At 44.7% G+C, this 15,870-nt stretch overlaps 1 protein-coding gene across 2 annotated transcripts in view; it reads left to right on the top strand.

The window, feature by feature from the left end:
- Positions 1-1,670, top strand: part of LOC137537649 (cytochrome P450 2J6-like) — a 109,848-nt gene extending 108,178 nt beyond the window's left edge. For both annotated transcript variants that reach the window (XM_068259557.1, XM_068259556.1), the window contains one exon: positions 1,302-1,670. In XM_068259557.1, the coding sequence (XP_068115658.1) occupies positions 1,302-1,489 (188 nt within the window). In that variant the 3' untranslated portion in view covers positions 1,490-1,670. The remainder of the gene's footprint in view (positions 1-1,301) is intronic.
- Positions 1,671-15,870: the final 14,200 nt, after the last annotated feature.

The following is a 15,870-nucleotide window of genomic DNA, read 5'->3' as shown; positions in this document are numbered from 1 at the left end:
ATACTGAGTTAATGCAAAGGTTATGGTAATTGTTGCACAATTGTACGCAGTTTGAAAATTGCATAACATTGGCATAACGTTTACATCAACTCAGAATTATTTGCATCCCATAGGAAAACCTATGCAGAAAAATTGTAAATCCTAGTTAAAAAAAAGAGATGACAACAATTTCACCTTCACTTGAAGACACTTATACTGTTTAGGGACCACCAATACTTAAAACTATGCCACACTTGTGGCTGCCTAAGCCTGATGTGGTGTGTAGTTGTAACGCTTGTGGCTCCAGAGCACAGGGTGCAATAGCCCACCTCCGCCAGCACAGATCTCCGCCGTTTTCATTGGCTCCTGACCGCCTAATCACTGTGAGCCAATCACAGTGATCAGGAAGTGAGAAAATAAAAAAAGACTGGTTCTTAATGAGTAAACACAGCTGCAACAAGCAATTTGTAAGGGCAGCAAAAGTACCAAGTTTGAATCTCACCCAGGAGACTGCCTGCATGGAGTTTATATGTTTGCCAGAATATTTGCTTACATTTCCTCCATACCCCAAAAGTATATTGGTAGGTTAGGCTAGATAGCTTTCCAAGTTTGACCGTTTAGCCTGGTTACGGGCATTAGACTATGACTAAGGGTGCATATATACATGCACTGCAACCATTGCCTGTGGGGATGCGGAATCGATCCTTATGGTGATAGTTCATTTCACAAGTTCACATAGACATGCTACAGCCAAACAGTGCATATGGTTGCTATGGAGAGGGGAGGAGAGGAGGGACAACAGCGTGGTGAACTACTGCTCAAGTGCTGGCCCAGCAACACACGTCCTTGATTGCTCTCCCATGGCCGCTCTGCACCTGCGCACAATGAGTCGTTATGTTGTGCCCAGGCACAGAGTGCTCCCATGGGTGATCAAGAAAGTTTGCTGCATGCCAGCACTTGCACTGTAGTGCAAGACCTGGCCAATCTGGCGCAACTTACAGGGCATTTACGAGTGAACGAAGGGGGAGAAAGGGGGGAGCGGTCAGCATGAGGACCGCTACCCATACATGCCGGCTCCCTACTTTTGTACAATGACCTTGCCTTGAGTATCCATTAAGTGGCCCCAAGAGATAAAAGTGCATATACTTTTTTGTTACTTGAGAAGGACCAAAATAAAAATGATATGTCCAGTTGACAATACTCCATTTTTCTTTTTTGTTTGACTAATGTAAAAAAAATCAGTGAGAACCTTGATAGAATGTATGTCATAGATTTGTTTTTATATGCTGCGTTGGTAATGGCAAGTCATTGTTCTCTCTCAGGTCCGCGTGTCTGTCTTGGGGAGAATCTCGCCCGCATGGAGATCTTTCTTTTTCTTACCACCTTGCTGACACATTTTGAAGTTCATTGGCCAGATCCCAATTCTGCTCCTGACCTCAAGCCGGTATTTGGGATTTCTCAGGTACCAAAGCGCTTCAAGATGAGGCTGGTACCCCGTCCTGAGAACTGATCATATGTAACCAAAAAGGGGCTATAGTTTAGCAATCAGAATCACTGATACCTTTACTGAAACGACCTTTTGTCAGTTCTAGTACCAAAACGTTTTTATTGGCAGAATCTTAATATACATATATGTATGCAAATGTAACAAGACATATAGGGCTTGATTCACAAAGCTGTGCAAACTGTTTAGCACGGGTGTGCTAAACAGTTAGCACGTGAAGTGCCGTTTGCGGACTTTTGCGCGCGGAAAGTGGCACGATTCGCGCGATCACTGACTTTTGCGCGCGCAATTTGCAGCGATTTGCGCAACTCGCGGCAAATTACGCGCGCAAGAGTCCGCGAACGGCACTTCACGTGCTAACTGTTTAGCACATCCGTGCTAAACAGTTTGCACGGCTTTGTGAATCAAGCCCATAGTGTGCCTTTTGTCAGTTTTGAATGAATTTGAAAATTAACTTTTACTTGCTAAATGGTGTCACTGCACAATAGTGTATTACTGCATACACACTGATGCACAATGACATGTCGCTGCACTCACATTGATGCACACTAATATGTCACTGCTCACCAGGGCCGGTCTTAGGTTTCACAACACCTTGCTTGAAACTAGACTTTGGTGCCCCCCTCCAGATTATGACTCCCCACACCAGCGAACAAGTGAAAAACAAGAACAGGGGCATATTCAGACAGATGTGCCTTCCCCCGAGTATTACATAGCCAGAGGTGCCTAGGTAGTCAGAAGTACCCCCCTCAGTATTAGGTAGCCAAAGGTGCCACATAGTATTAGGTAGCCAAAGGTGTCCACAGAGGAGCACTTGGGGAGCGGTAGAGAGGTTGTGGGCAGGGTGTTGTACACAAAAGCCTGCTGCACGCTTAATAGGGACTGTCTATAAATCTTTGTCTACAAAACTTTGTATGATTTGTTATCAGTGGCTGAGCAACAGATACAGTCATTAGAACAATTGTGCAGAAAGCAGGAAGTTTTTTTCTCTCACTGCCCTTAGTCTTCAGTCTAAGGCCACATACACACATCAGACCATAGTCTTTGGAAAATGAAAGACCACAGACCAATTTTACCCCTATGTAGTATGAGAGCCATACCTTCACAGTCTATTCTATTGAGCTGAACTCCTCATCAGATAGAAATCTTTGCAAGATGCTGCACACAAAGATGCTGTAGAGATTCAAAAGATCAGTATCTGCAAAAGATCTGTTCCTGCCAAAGATCCGTTCCTGCAAAATGCATTCATAGTCTATGATATCTGCAAATCATCATACACACCTTGTTTAACAGACATTCATCTGCAGAACAGATCCACCAGGATGGATTTTCAGATCTGCAGATGATTGTCTGATCTGCAGATGAATGTCAGTTAAACAAGGTGTGTATGATGATCTGCAGATCTCATAGACTATCATTGCAATTTGCAGGAACGGATCTTTGGCAGGAACAGGTATGGCTCTCATACTACATGAAGGGTGATAAGATTGGTCTGTGATCTTTCATTTTCCAAAGACTATAGTCTGATGTGTGTATGAGCCTTTAGGTCCCAGACACCTGCCTAGGTTCCCTTGTGGATGATCATGCTCTGGGGAGGAACCTCCATAGTTGTGGAAGGAGGGAGCACACTCTTTTTTTCCTGTTTTTCACAGAGCTCAACACATTCAGTACTCTACAGCAAGCTTCTCAAGCTATGGTTACTGAGCAAATTAGCCCAGTCGCTTGCAGCACATAATGAGTTGATGCTGCACTGGATTAGTCTAATTTTAAGGTACATAAATGTACATAAAATAAGCACAGTATTTGCAACAACTCCGAATTATTAGCATGTTTGAATTGAGCATGCAGTAAACAAACCCAAAGGTAATATATGAACAGGGCAATGCAGCTTACTAATATGTTACTAAATCAAAATCATTATTCTTTATAAAGCTCTTTTGTTGCACTTGTTGTGCTCCTGTATGTCATAAATAAAATAAGAATAAAAACTACTTTGAAGAGAAAATAGTGGTGTCATTTGTTGTGAAGAACCCACAGGAATAACCACAATGAATGGAAGATAAAATACAGTACATGGGCATAACGATAGACCCCACTCAAGCACCTGCGACTGGGGCCTAACGGGGTCCCCCATATGAAAATTGTAACGGAGCGGAACAGAGCAGGAGCGGAACGCACAATCCCAACTTGCATGATTTTTCCACAGACCAAATATTCTGTGAGCTGCTCAAGGAAACTTGCAAGCCTATAGAATCAGACAGTGTCCATTCCCACTAGACTGCCCCACCCCCCTTTATCAACTCCCCTATCGTTTGGGTCCTCCGCGCTGCTGACCGCTGCTGGGCTCCATGACAACTGCCAGTATCTGTCAAATGGTGACCGAAAACAGGTGAGTAGTGGTGGGAGAATTTTAATGGTGGTGGTGACAATGGCGGCAGTGTAGTGCCGAATGCACAATGGTGTTTAGTGTGAATGCGCTCACTGGACGTTGCGACAGGGCACAGCGAATCTGCTCAGGAAATGCACCGTTGTGCCTCCATCCCAAGTGTGAACATTCCCTTACAGCATTTCTGCTCTTTTATTTTAAAGGAATCACGTATTGATGAAGGTATGAAGCCTGCAATTGCTGATGTGCTTATGTACTAGTTCCCTGACTGATGTAAATCTTCTGAATGCAAAACACAAGTGAAGCAAATGCTCACTCCCAGTAAGCAATCTTTTTTTCTTTTTTGCAGCTTCCAGTATGCAGAATCGAGTAAGTTGTTAGGGAGAGGTATTGAAAGGTATACCTCTACCTGGTGCCCCCTGCTGGCGACATAGTCTATGATTATGTCTGACCGAAACTTTCACCTGTTTTTTGCTGAATCTATGCAATTCCTGCTAGATTTAGTACTACAGACACGGGTGTATACCATTACACTTGCTTGGCTGGCCGGCTGTCTGTGGACTATATAAAATGGCAGATTACTGGCTGGTAGTGAGCATTTGCTTCTCTTGAGTTTTGCATTTAGATAGAGGCAGTGTGGATGAATCCGCTGGTAGGGGTGAATCCCCTCTAGGTGTTGCATGCAGGTTTTTTGGGTCCCCGGCAATGGCAGAGCCCAGGCCCCCCTTCTGTCATGTGCACCAGTGTTTGTGTTTTTGATGTAAATCTTCTGCCATGGATATTCTTTTCAGTCCTTGATCCAGAATGAGGCATGCCTATTAGGTGTTTGCCTTCAATAACAGCATTGAACAAAAGACAAAATTTGGCTGGTAGGCAATCAGCATCTTAAAAAAGGCAATAGGAACACATGCCTCTGCATTTCTTCATCTACAGGTTTCCTTTAAGAATGATTTCTATTCTCTACACTGCTATATGTGGAGATATCTGTGCACATTTGCTTATATTGACCTGGCTATGTCAGCTGAACAGATAAGGAGGCTGGTTGGGACTGGTTACATGGGTGCAGTATGTGTGTTCATTGTAAAGATATGTGGTCATGACTGTGCACATTTTATCACGTTATAATCCATGTTATTGAAATAAGCTTCAGCATATTTGCTATTGATTAATGGAACAGGTTCACATGTATGGACTCTCCCAGGCATTTGGAGGGTATGGTAAAACAGGGCTGGCTCACACTGAAAGAACTTTTTAAGCGCTAGAGATTTTAAAAGCTCTATCTAATGCAACACTATGGTGGATTATTTTTTTTCCAGTAAAAACACACACATAGGATAACATTAACAAGTGATTTTTAAAGCATGGAGTGACTAAAATAATTTAAAATAAACACATGATGTACCTGCAAATGAATATTACATACTTACCTCACCATCAGTTCCTCTCAGAAGCTCAACATTTTCTTCTTACAGTGATCCCTTCCAGTTCTGACATAAAAGTTTGACCAGCCCCCCGGGGAGACCAATTATTTCAGCAAATGGAGGCCCTTTGGAGAGGGTGGCTCAATATGTAGAGAAAAAGTTGAAGCCAATAGTGATCTCTCTGCCTTCCTATGTGAAGGATACAATGGAAGTCTTACAGAAAATAGAAAATGTAGTTTTACCCGAAAAATGCTTACTTGTGGCCTTAGATGTGGAGTCTCTATTTACCTCAATACCACATGAAGTGGGCCTAAGAGCTATGGCAACGTTTATGGAGAAATACTATGGTGAAGAAGAGGAAGCCCACAATAACTATGTGGTAGATTTGATGAAACTGGTGTTGTCAAAAAACTTCTTTCAGTTTAATGGAGAATTCTATCAACAATTGAGGGGCGTAGCCATGGGGGTGGCGTGTTCCCCGGCCTACGCATGCCTTCACCTGGGTTTGTGGGAGCAGGAGGAGGTGTATGGCATGCGGGGGTTTGGGGAACGTGTCGCCCTCTGGCTGCGCTATATAGACGATGTGGTCATGGTATGGAGGGGGGATAGAACAAGTCTGCAAGGTTTTGTGGAACATCTAAACAGGAATCAGAGAAATATTTATGTTACGTACTCTTGTGACGAGGAAATGATCACGTTTTTGGATCTAAAACTGTTCAGGCAGGGGGAGAAACTGTTATCCAGTACCCATAGAAAGGAATGTGCAGGCAATACTTTATTGCATGCGTCGAGCCACCACCTGGGATGCCAGATCAGTTCAGTGCCCACAGGGGAATTTTTGAGGATTAGGCGAAACTGCGCCACAGTTGATCTATATAAACAGGAGGCTGCCCTTCTGAGAAAACGGTTAGATAGAAAAAGATAGAGGATATCCAAATAGGATGATTAAACGTGCTTATATTAGAGCCCTGAAGACAGATAGACAGGAGCTATTGGTAAAAAAACAACAAAGGAAGGAACAACAGGATGAAGAGGAAGTGGTTAGAATTGTCACCAGATATGGTAACCACTGGGAACAATTGCTGAATGTACTTAAGAAAAATTGGGGAATCCTTACTTTGGATCAGGACATAGCCCAAATAGTGGGGATGGCACCCCATGTGACGGCAAGACGCAGCAGTAATATAGGTGACATGATCACCAGAAGTGAATTCCAAAGAAAAAGAGAACCCCTAAGAAAGAGAAAGGGGATGTTCAAATGCCAGAACTGTAGACATTGTAGATATGTCTTGGAGGGGGATACATTCCACGACAGTGAAAGCAAGGTTGATTTTAAGATCAGAGATTATATATCGTGTGCTACAACAAGGGTGATATACCAATTGATATGCCCGTGCAACAAGATCTATATAGGGAAGACAGGAAGGGACGTAGGGACACGCATTGGAGAACATATTAAAAATATTAAGGCCAAGAATACGGACAGTGCTGTAGCCCAACATTTCTTGGAATGTCATGATAGTGACCCAAAGGGTTTAAGATTTAGAGGAATTTATAAGTTAAATATTAGCCCTAGAAGGGGAGATTTTGACAGAATCTTATTACAAAAAGAATGCATGTGGATATACAAATGCAATTCACGTGCTCCATGGGGCCTAAATGTAGACTTTAACTTGGGAGTCTTTCTTTAAATAGCGTGTCCCGTGTTCCCTGAATGTCTGTCTCAATAATAGGTGTGTTCTTTGATGGACGTCCTTTGTTTGAGTCCCCTGGGTCCTCTCCCCCCACCGGTGATGGAACCAAATTTACATTAAATTATAAGCATAGCAGAGTTTGTTAAAGTATCCCCACAGGGGAAAGTAAGGCAGACCATTAAGGATCATGGGTGAAAGAATAGTAGCATAGGGTGATGGAAATTTGCTCATTGAGATGAAATAAATAGTTCCTTTCTAGAAAGGTAAAGGATTTGTCCTAATCTGAAATAACAGAGACAACAACCCAAATGCCCACAAGATGGAGACATGGAGCATTCTCTTTGCTATTCATTTCTAATACTATGATCCAGCTGAAGTACTGCTATAAATTCACCCACAAGAGGGAGTATTGAGCTTTGTTTTTGCTATTGCCTTGAAAAAAAATCAGATGAATCTGATGAAACGCGTCAGCTAATTGTGCACCTTCCAGGCCACCGTAGCCCACAGACCGCGGGAACGTTTTCAGCCTTCTGGCCGGGAGTCCAAACGCGCATCCAGTGGATGACGCGGACGAGAGTTGGGCAAACCAAACGGAAAGCGTCCGCATATGCTGCGCGGAAAGCATCTTCAACTGCGGGGACGCCCGCATTGAGCAACACCCGCGCAGTGGAAGCTATGGAGCTGTGATCGCTTCAAGCGAACCGGAGTGGCCGGTACAAGGGACCCCCCAAGTGCACTGGGGTGTGGTCTGAATCTGGGTGAGCCTGGCAGTGCCAGAGGTTTTATCATTAATTGTTATCCGGAGGACTGAGTGGTTTGCCGACATCCTGTGCTTTTTCCCATACAGCATATGCATATGCAAGGAACCTGCATTTGAACTGTTACCAATTCATCTCCATACAAGCACATGTGTCCCGGAGGGGTAATTGAATTGGACGATCAATAGTGTCATTAGGACACAGAATCGTATTTCCCCTGCCAGGGAGTTTGGGAAGTGTACTGGTATGTTAGTTTAGGTCCTTGCAGGAGGATTAGGGAATTGCTGGAAAGGTGGCCACCGCTCCGGGGGTTGTAAGGGTTTGTGCAATACTGAGGGATCAGGTTGTTTGTATGTGGTTAATTGATTTACAATAACACAGCATTTATAACGTGATTGATCTCTGAGTGATTTTTTCTTTATAATGTTTAATGGTGTGTTATGCACAAGACAATAGGTTGTTGTATTACCTCACCATCAGTTCCTCTCAGAAGCTCAACATTTTCTTCTTACAGTGATCCCTTCCAGTTCTGACAATAGTTTGTCAGAACTGAAATATACCAGTTGCTGTCAGTTATATATCAACAGCTGTCAATTACAACTGAATGTGCAAGGTAATGTCCATGTTTCCCTATGGCTCAAGTGGGTGATATTACAGTCCTGGCCAAAAGTTTTGAGACTGTCAAAAATATTAGTTTTCACAAAGTTTACTGCTAAACTGCTTTTAGATCTTTGTTTCAGTTGTTTGTACTGAAATATAATTATGAGCACTTCATCCATTTCAAAGGCTTTTATTGACAATTACATGAGATTTATGCAAAGAGTCAGTATTTGCAGTGTTGGCCCTTCTTGTTCAGGAGGACCTCTGCAATTCGACTGGACATGCTCTCAATCAACTTCTGGGCCAAATCCTGACTGATAGCAACCCAATCTTTCATAATCACTTCTTTGAGTTTCTCAGAATTAGGTGGTTTTTGTTTGTCCACCGCCTCTTGAGGAATATCCACAAGTTCTCAATGGGATTAAGATCTGGGGAGTTTCCTGGCCATGGACCCAAAATTTCAAAGTTTTGGTCCCCGAGCCACTTACAGTAGTTATCACTTTTGCCTTATGACACGGTGCTCCATCGTGCTGTAACATGCATTGTTCTTCACCAAACTGTTGGATTGTTGGCAGAAGTTGCTGTTGGGGGGTGTTTTGGTACCATTCTTTATTCATGGCTGTGTTCTTTGGCAAAATTGTGAGTGAGCCCACCCCCTTGGATGAGAAGCAACCCCACACATGAATGGTCTCAGGATGCTTTACTGTTGGCATGACACAGGACTGATGGTAGCGCTCACCTTTTCTTCTCCTGGCAAGCCTTTTTCCAGATGCCCCAAACAATCGGAAAGAGCTTCATCAAAGAATATGACTTTACCCCAGTCCTCAGCAGTCCGTTCACTATACTTTCTGCAGAAGATCAATCTGTCCCTGATTGTTTTTTTGGGAGAGAAGTGGCTTCTTTGCTGCCCTTCTTGACACCAGGCCATCTTCCAAAAGTCTTCGCCTCACTGTGCATGCAGATGCACTCACACCTGCCTGCTGTTATTCCTGAGCAACCTCTGCACTGGTTGCACTCCGACCCCATAGCTGAATACTCTTTAGGAGACGATCCTGGCGCTTGCTGGACTTTCTTGGACGCCCTGAAGCCTTCTTAACAAGGATTGAACCTCTTTTCTTGAAGTTCTTGATGATCCTATAAATTGTTGATTTAGGTGCAATCTTAGTAGCCACAATATCCTTGCCTGTGAAGCCATTTTTATGGAACGCAGTGATGGCTGCATGCGTTTCTTTGCTGGTCACCCTCCTTTTAACATGTCAAGTCAGCCATTCTAACCCAATCAGCCTGACATAATGATCTCCAGCCTTGTGCTTGTCAACATTCTCACCTGAGTTAACAAGACGATTACTGAAATGATCTCAGCAGGTCCTTTAGTGACAGCAATGAAATGCAGTGGAAAGTTTTTTGGGGGATTCAGTTAATTTTCATGGCAAAAAAGGACTATGCAATTCATCTGAACACTCTTCATAGCATTCTGGAGTATATGCAAATTGCTATTTTAAAAACTTAAGCACCAACTTTTCTAATTTCCAATATTTTTGACAGTCTCAAAACTTTTGGTCAGGACTGTAATATCACCCACTTGAGCCATAGGGAAACATGAACATTCATATCACTGATATTACAGTTTAACAGTGTGCTGACCAGGAAGCTGTTATGGGGTAATGGCCATTTTTAAAATGGAGGATGGAGAATTATATTGATCACAGTGGACAAATGGGATGCAGGAGAGGAGAGATTGAGGAGTAGACTACATAGAAGGTAAGTATGACCTGTGTATGATTATTTTGACTTTTTATTTTCAGTTCAGGTTCTCTTTAAAATCACAGATCGCTCAGAAAAGCTCTTTGAGGCCTGGAACCCACTACAAAGCGCTATCGCTAATCGCAATCGCTAGCGTTTTGTATGAGCAGTTTGTAAGCGATTTCATGAGCGTTTTAGGGAGCGATTTTAGAAAGTGTATTCAATTTGCCGGCGGTTGTGTAGCGATTAGCGTTTTAAAATCTGATTGGTCCTTTCAATTATTTTTAACTAGCTGGTCGCCTGGTGTTGCCCCGGGTATGTAATTGGCTAGTGTTAGCTCTGCCCACTTTTTCTAATCCTAACACACAATTACTCAATGATGACCTAGTTTGTAATCTTTGCGGTCTTTGGCATCAATAATTGGCATTGAAATGAAATAAATCTAATTGGCTGTGGCTCCACTCCTTTGAAAATCAATAGGTGAATTTTGATTAGCTTTTGTAGGCTCCACCCACTTTTCTGAATATTGATCCCAGTCACCGAGTGACCAACTGTGCAAAGTTTAAGAACCCTGCCATTGACAGACAGTGTAAGAATGACTGCAGTTTACATTCTGGCAGTGAAATTTGTATTTTTCTCCACCCACTGATGTCCTAATGTTTCCCGGGTATGTATTTGGCTGCTGTTGGCTGTGGCCACTTTTTCTAACCCTAACACACAATTGTCAATAGTCAATGACCAAGTTTGTGAGATTTGTGGTCTTTGGCATGAATAATTTTCATTAAAATGAAACACATCTGATTTGCTGTTTGTGGCCCCACCCCTTTTCTAAATATTTACCCCAAGTCACCCAATGATCCACTGTACCAGGTTTGAGGCTTGTGCCATTAACAGTGCAAAAATGGCAGCAATTAAATATTTGCCTTGAAAATCAATAGGTGAATTGTGATTGTTTTTTGTAGGCTCCACCCACTTTTCTGAATATTAATCCCAGTCACCCAGTGACCAACTGTGCAAAGTTTTAGAACCCTACAATTAATAGTGTAAGAATGGCTGCAGTTTACATTTTCCCAGTGAAATTTGTGTTTGTCTTCGCCCACTGATGACTCGGCATTGCCCAGGTATGTATTTGGCTGGTGTTGGCTCCGCCCACTTTTTCTAACCCTAACACAAAATTACTTAATGACCAAGTTTGTGAGCTTTGCGGTCTTTGGCATCAATAATTTGCATTGAAATAAAATAAATCTGATTGGATGTGGCTCCACCCCTTTTCTGAATTTGAACCCCAATCACCCAATGGCCAACTGTACCAGGTACAGGTGATTAACCGTGCAAGAGGCTTGTGCCATTAACAGTGCAAGAATGGCATCAAATTAAATATTCCCCTTAAAGGACTTACGAGGCCAACGGTGGAAAAACAGTTAATTGCCTGTATCATCGTTTCAGGCACGGAGGACGCCGTCCGCGCCCTCCGTGCCGATCCGCCGGGTCCCCCCACTCATCCTCCCTGGCCGGCTCTCCTGCCTCACGAAAGATGGCTGCTTCCTCTGGCCGCGGCTGCTCAGTCCACCTGGCTGCGAGTGCGGCTGCGCAGCTCTAGGGCCAACCCCCCGATCCACGCTACGTAGCGTGGATCGGGGGGGGGTGGCCCTAGAGCTGCGCAGCCGCACTTGCGGCCAGGCGGACTGCGCAGCCAGAGGAAGCGGCCATCTTTCGTGAGGCAGGAGAGCCCGACCCGGGCCATGGGGGGCCGGGAGCCGGCCAGGGGGGATATTAAGTGGGGGGACCCGGCGGATCGGCACGGAGGGCGCGGACGGCGTCCTCCGTGCCTGAAACGACGATACAGGTAATTCACTTTTTTCCACCGTTGGCCTCGTAAGTCCTTTAAAGATTAATAGGTGGATTTTGATTGGCTTTTGTAGGCTCCACCCACTTTTCTGAATATTAATTTCAGTCACCCAGTGACCAACTGTGCAAAGTTTGAGAACCCTACCATTAATAGTGTAAGAATTTCTGCAGTTTACATTTTCTCAGTGAAATTTGTATTTGTCTCCGCCTACTGATGACCCAGCATTGCCCGATTATGTATTTGGCTGGTGTTGGCTGCGCCCACTTTTCCTAACTCTAACACACAATTACTCAATGACCAACCATGTAATGTAAGGAGAAAAGGTAAAGCGAGGTGTGTGCAACAATTAAGCAAATTTAATCAATATTAATTTATAAAAGTATGAAAGTTTATTTAATTAATCCATAAATCAATATATTTAAAAACACGACCCCATATAGGACGGCCGTCCACCCCACTGCAACCAGCTCATGCACACAACATGCAACCTAATACTGATCACCTAGTGTGATCCAGGGCCCTGATCTAACAATAACCTGGCCCGGTCCACAGTGGCCAAAAATATATATGTTCCAAATGTACAGCCTCTGTGAAGCAATCAGTTCAATATTGGAAAGAGGCAAAGGGTTATAAGTAGCATGCTGAGTAAGAAAAGACCCTGGATGTATGCATATGCGAAGGAGAAGCAAGCACTAGGGCCAAAGCCAGAGCAGAAGACGTGCAGGAGTCATGCAGCAGTCCATGCAGTAGCACATGTAAAGAACTATGTTCAGAGTACCAACACAGGCATAGCGGAATCCGTATACTATACCACTCCAGATGATAGTGCGATTGGCCAGATAACCAGCGTGTTTGTAATCCAAGGCCTAGTGCAGATCAGGCTTCAGGCGAAAAGATTCAGTCGTGCAAGCAGGGAACTGAATAATGTACATGGCAGGAACAGGATTGAACTTCAATGCACCCAACGAGGTGTCCAGGTGATCCAGCAGGTATGCAGGCCATCAGCTGAGCGGTGTCAGTCCCTACAGCGTCAGACTCATGGGAGAGTCAGCGCTGGCCAGCATGGGATCTGGTGCTGGTGGGAAGCTGGGCGCACCAAGGCTCCAACTAACCCCAGTTGGAGGCACCAGGTCCGGCGGAGGGAAGGGCGGCAGGCCGGTATGGAGGGGTCAGATGACAGGCACGCCGGGAGGACCCGACATGTTTCGCCGGCAACTTCCGGCTTTCTCAAGGGGGCGTGGCTGAACATCAAGCACTGGCTTCCTGCTCTAGATACACGCACACCAGCCAATCACACTGGTGCCTGCGTGTAACGCCCCTCTCCTCCCAAAAGATGCGCTGATAGAGAGGTAATGCAGCAGCTCAAAGCAGCGCATAAAACGCCTCTCAAGGCAAAAAAGATCTAGGATTATAGAAAAATAAATCAATATATATACAAAAAGGTGAAAAAATATACAGTGCCACCAATAGGGAGGAACGGAGCGGAACAAGAAGGCAGCGCAGACAATGAATCAGGAAATACAACAGCACAATAATAGGAAGCACATCCAAAAATCTCTACACTAAACATCGATACATATTTGTAAACACACACTGTGGTTTTAAGGCATCCTCTCAGGGAAAGAAAAACACTCATTAAAAAGAACACCCACATGGATGTGTAATCCAAAAGCTGGGAATGGGGGTGAAGAAAAAGGGACGTTCAGACCCAATCGATCCCCCCAAAAATATCAACTTTTTATGTGTACTTGTATTGTTTATATATAGGCCTCAGACTGTCGTCCTGCAAGGGGCAACCCGGGAGACAAAGCAAGGCAAGCGGAAGCGAAAAACTCCGCAGGCGCAAATCGCACAGGGACCAATAAAAGCACCAGAAATCATACAGGCAAAAAAGCCGCGTACCCTACCGAGTCATTCAGGCCCGGGTGGTCAGTGGCTCTCAATTCAAAAATCCACCGTGACTCTTTTTGCAAAAGGAGGCGATCATAGTCACCTCCCCTGATCGTCAGGTGTATACGATCGAGACCAACAAAACGGAGACCACGGGCATCCCCATTGTGAAAAGATCTAAAGTGGCGGGCAACCGGAGTGGTGGAGGTGACACTTTTAATATTAGCAACATGCTCACCGATCCGGTCCCTAAAGTCCCGTCTCGTTTTTCCAATATAGAAGGCGCCACAGGGGCACAACAACAGGTACACCACCAACGGTGTACTACAATTCACATAGTGTTGCAACTTCCACCTGCATCCGTTGGGGAACACAACCTCCTTCCCAACCTGCAGGTATTGACAAGTGACACAACCACCACATCCGTACGTGCCAGTCACAATACAATGGGGTCTTTTGTTGGTACTCCCGGAGAAATGACTCTTTACAAGGACGTCCCGTAGGGATGGGGCACGTCTACATACTATCCTGGGTTCCTCAGGGACCAGGGAACAAAGTTTAGGGTCATTAGTCAGGATATACCAATGTTTTTTGAGGATACCCATGATCTCCCCATGCTGGGCCGAATAGCGCACACACAGGCGAGCAAGACCATCGGTTCCCTTGGGGGTCTGTCTTTTCAATAGTCTATCATCTCCTCCTACAGATTTGGCCTTATTGTACGCCCTCCTCAGAAGGTGGTCTGGATAACCACGCTGTCTGAAGCGCGTACGCAAATCAATGGCCTCCCTCTCAAAAGCAGTTGAATCGGAGCAATTGCGTCTGACCCGGAGGTACTGGCTCACAGGGATCCCACGTATGGTGTGCCCAGGATGGAAACTATCCGCCCTGAGTAGGGCATTAGTGGCCGTTTCCTTCCTGTAGAGGGTCGTCACCAGGCGGCCCTGTTCACCAATGGAAATAGAAATATCCAAAAACGGGATGCTGACCGTATCATATTGTAAAGTAAAACGTAAATTGCGATCATTGGTGTTGAGACACTCAATAAAGCGCTTCAAAACGTCAACGGTGCTAGTCCAGACGATAAAGATGTCATCTATGTACCTGTGCCACATCAAGACGTGGCACAGGTACACAGAGAGTCTGTCGTCGGAGAAAATAGTCCGCTCCCACTCCCCCAGGTACAGGTTAGCGTACGACGGAGCACATGTCGTGCCCATCGCTGCACCCTGCACCTGGAGGTAGTGTGCATCCTCAAACACAAAAATATTGTTAAGTAATAAAAATCTAAGCAAATCTGTCAAAAAAATGTTGTGGGCCGCCTGATGTAAATCCAACTCACCCAGGAAGGTTGCCACCGCCTGAATACCTAAATCATGTGGGATACTAGAGTATAGGGCCTCCACGTCCAGAGCCACAAGTAGAGACCCGGGGGGAACGAACACATCCTCCAGGGTTCTCAATAGGTGCATAGTGTCTTTGGTATATGAAGGCAAAGCCTGGACATGAGGCTGTAAGTGCCTATCAATATAAACACTGACTTTTTCAGTCAGTGAACCCCTGCTGGACACAATTGGGCGACCCGGGGGCGGTCTACACTTTTTATGAATCTTAGGCAGTGCATAGAATGTTGGGGTAATAGGATGCAGCACCTTCAAAAAGCGACTAACATCCTCCCCAATCACCTGTTTCGATACTGCATCATCAATGATAAAAAATAACTGTTTCTGACACCTGGTGGCTCTGGACGGGGAGACCCGCATATAGCACTCACTATTATTCAAAATAGTCAAGCACATATCCCTGTAAGCCAGCACCTCCATCAGGACCACGTTCCCCCCCTCAATGACCAAGTTTGTGAGCTTTGCAGTCTTTGGCATCAATAACCTGCATTAAAATGAAACAAATCAGATTGGCTGTTTGGGGCTCCACCCCCTTAATAAATTTAAACCCCAGTCACGCAATGATCAACTGTACCAGGTTTGAGGCTTGTGCCATTAACAGTGCAAGAATGGCAGCAATGAAATATTCCCCTGAAAAATCAAT

Source organism: Hyperolius riggenbachi, chromosome 11 (assembly GCF_040937935.1).
Source record: "Hyperolius riggenbachi isolate aHypRig1 chromosome 11, aHypRig1.pri, whole genome shotgun sequence".
NCBI classification, from domain to species: domain Eukaryota; kingdom Metazoa; phylum Chordata; class Amphibia; order Anura; family Hyperoliidae; genus Hyperolius; species Hyperolius riggenbachi.
The sequence above is the reverse complement of the archived record's forward strand: the minus strand, read 5'-3'. Positions and strand labels throughout refer to the sequence as shown.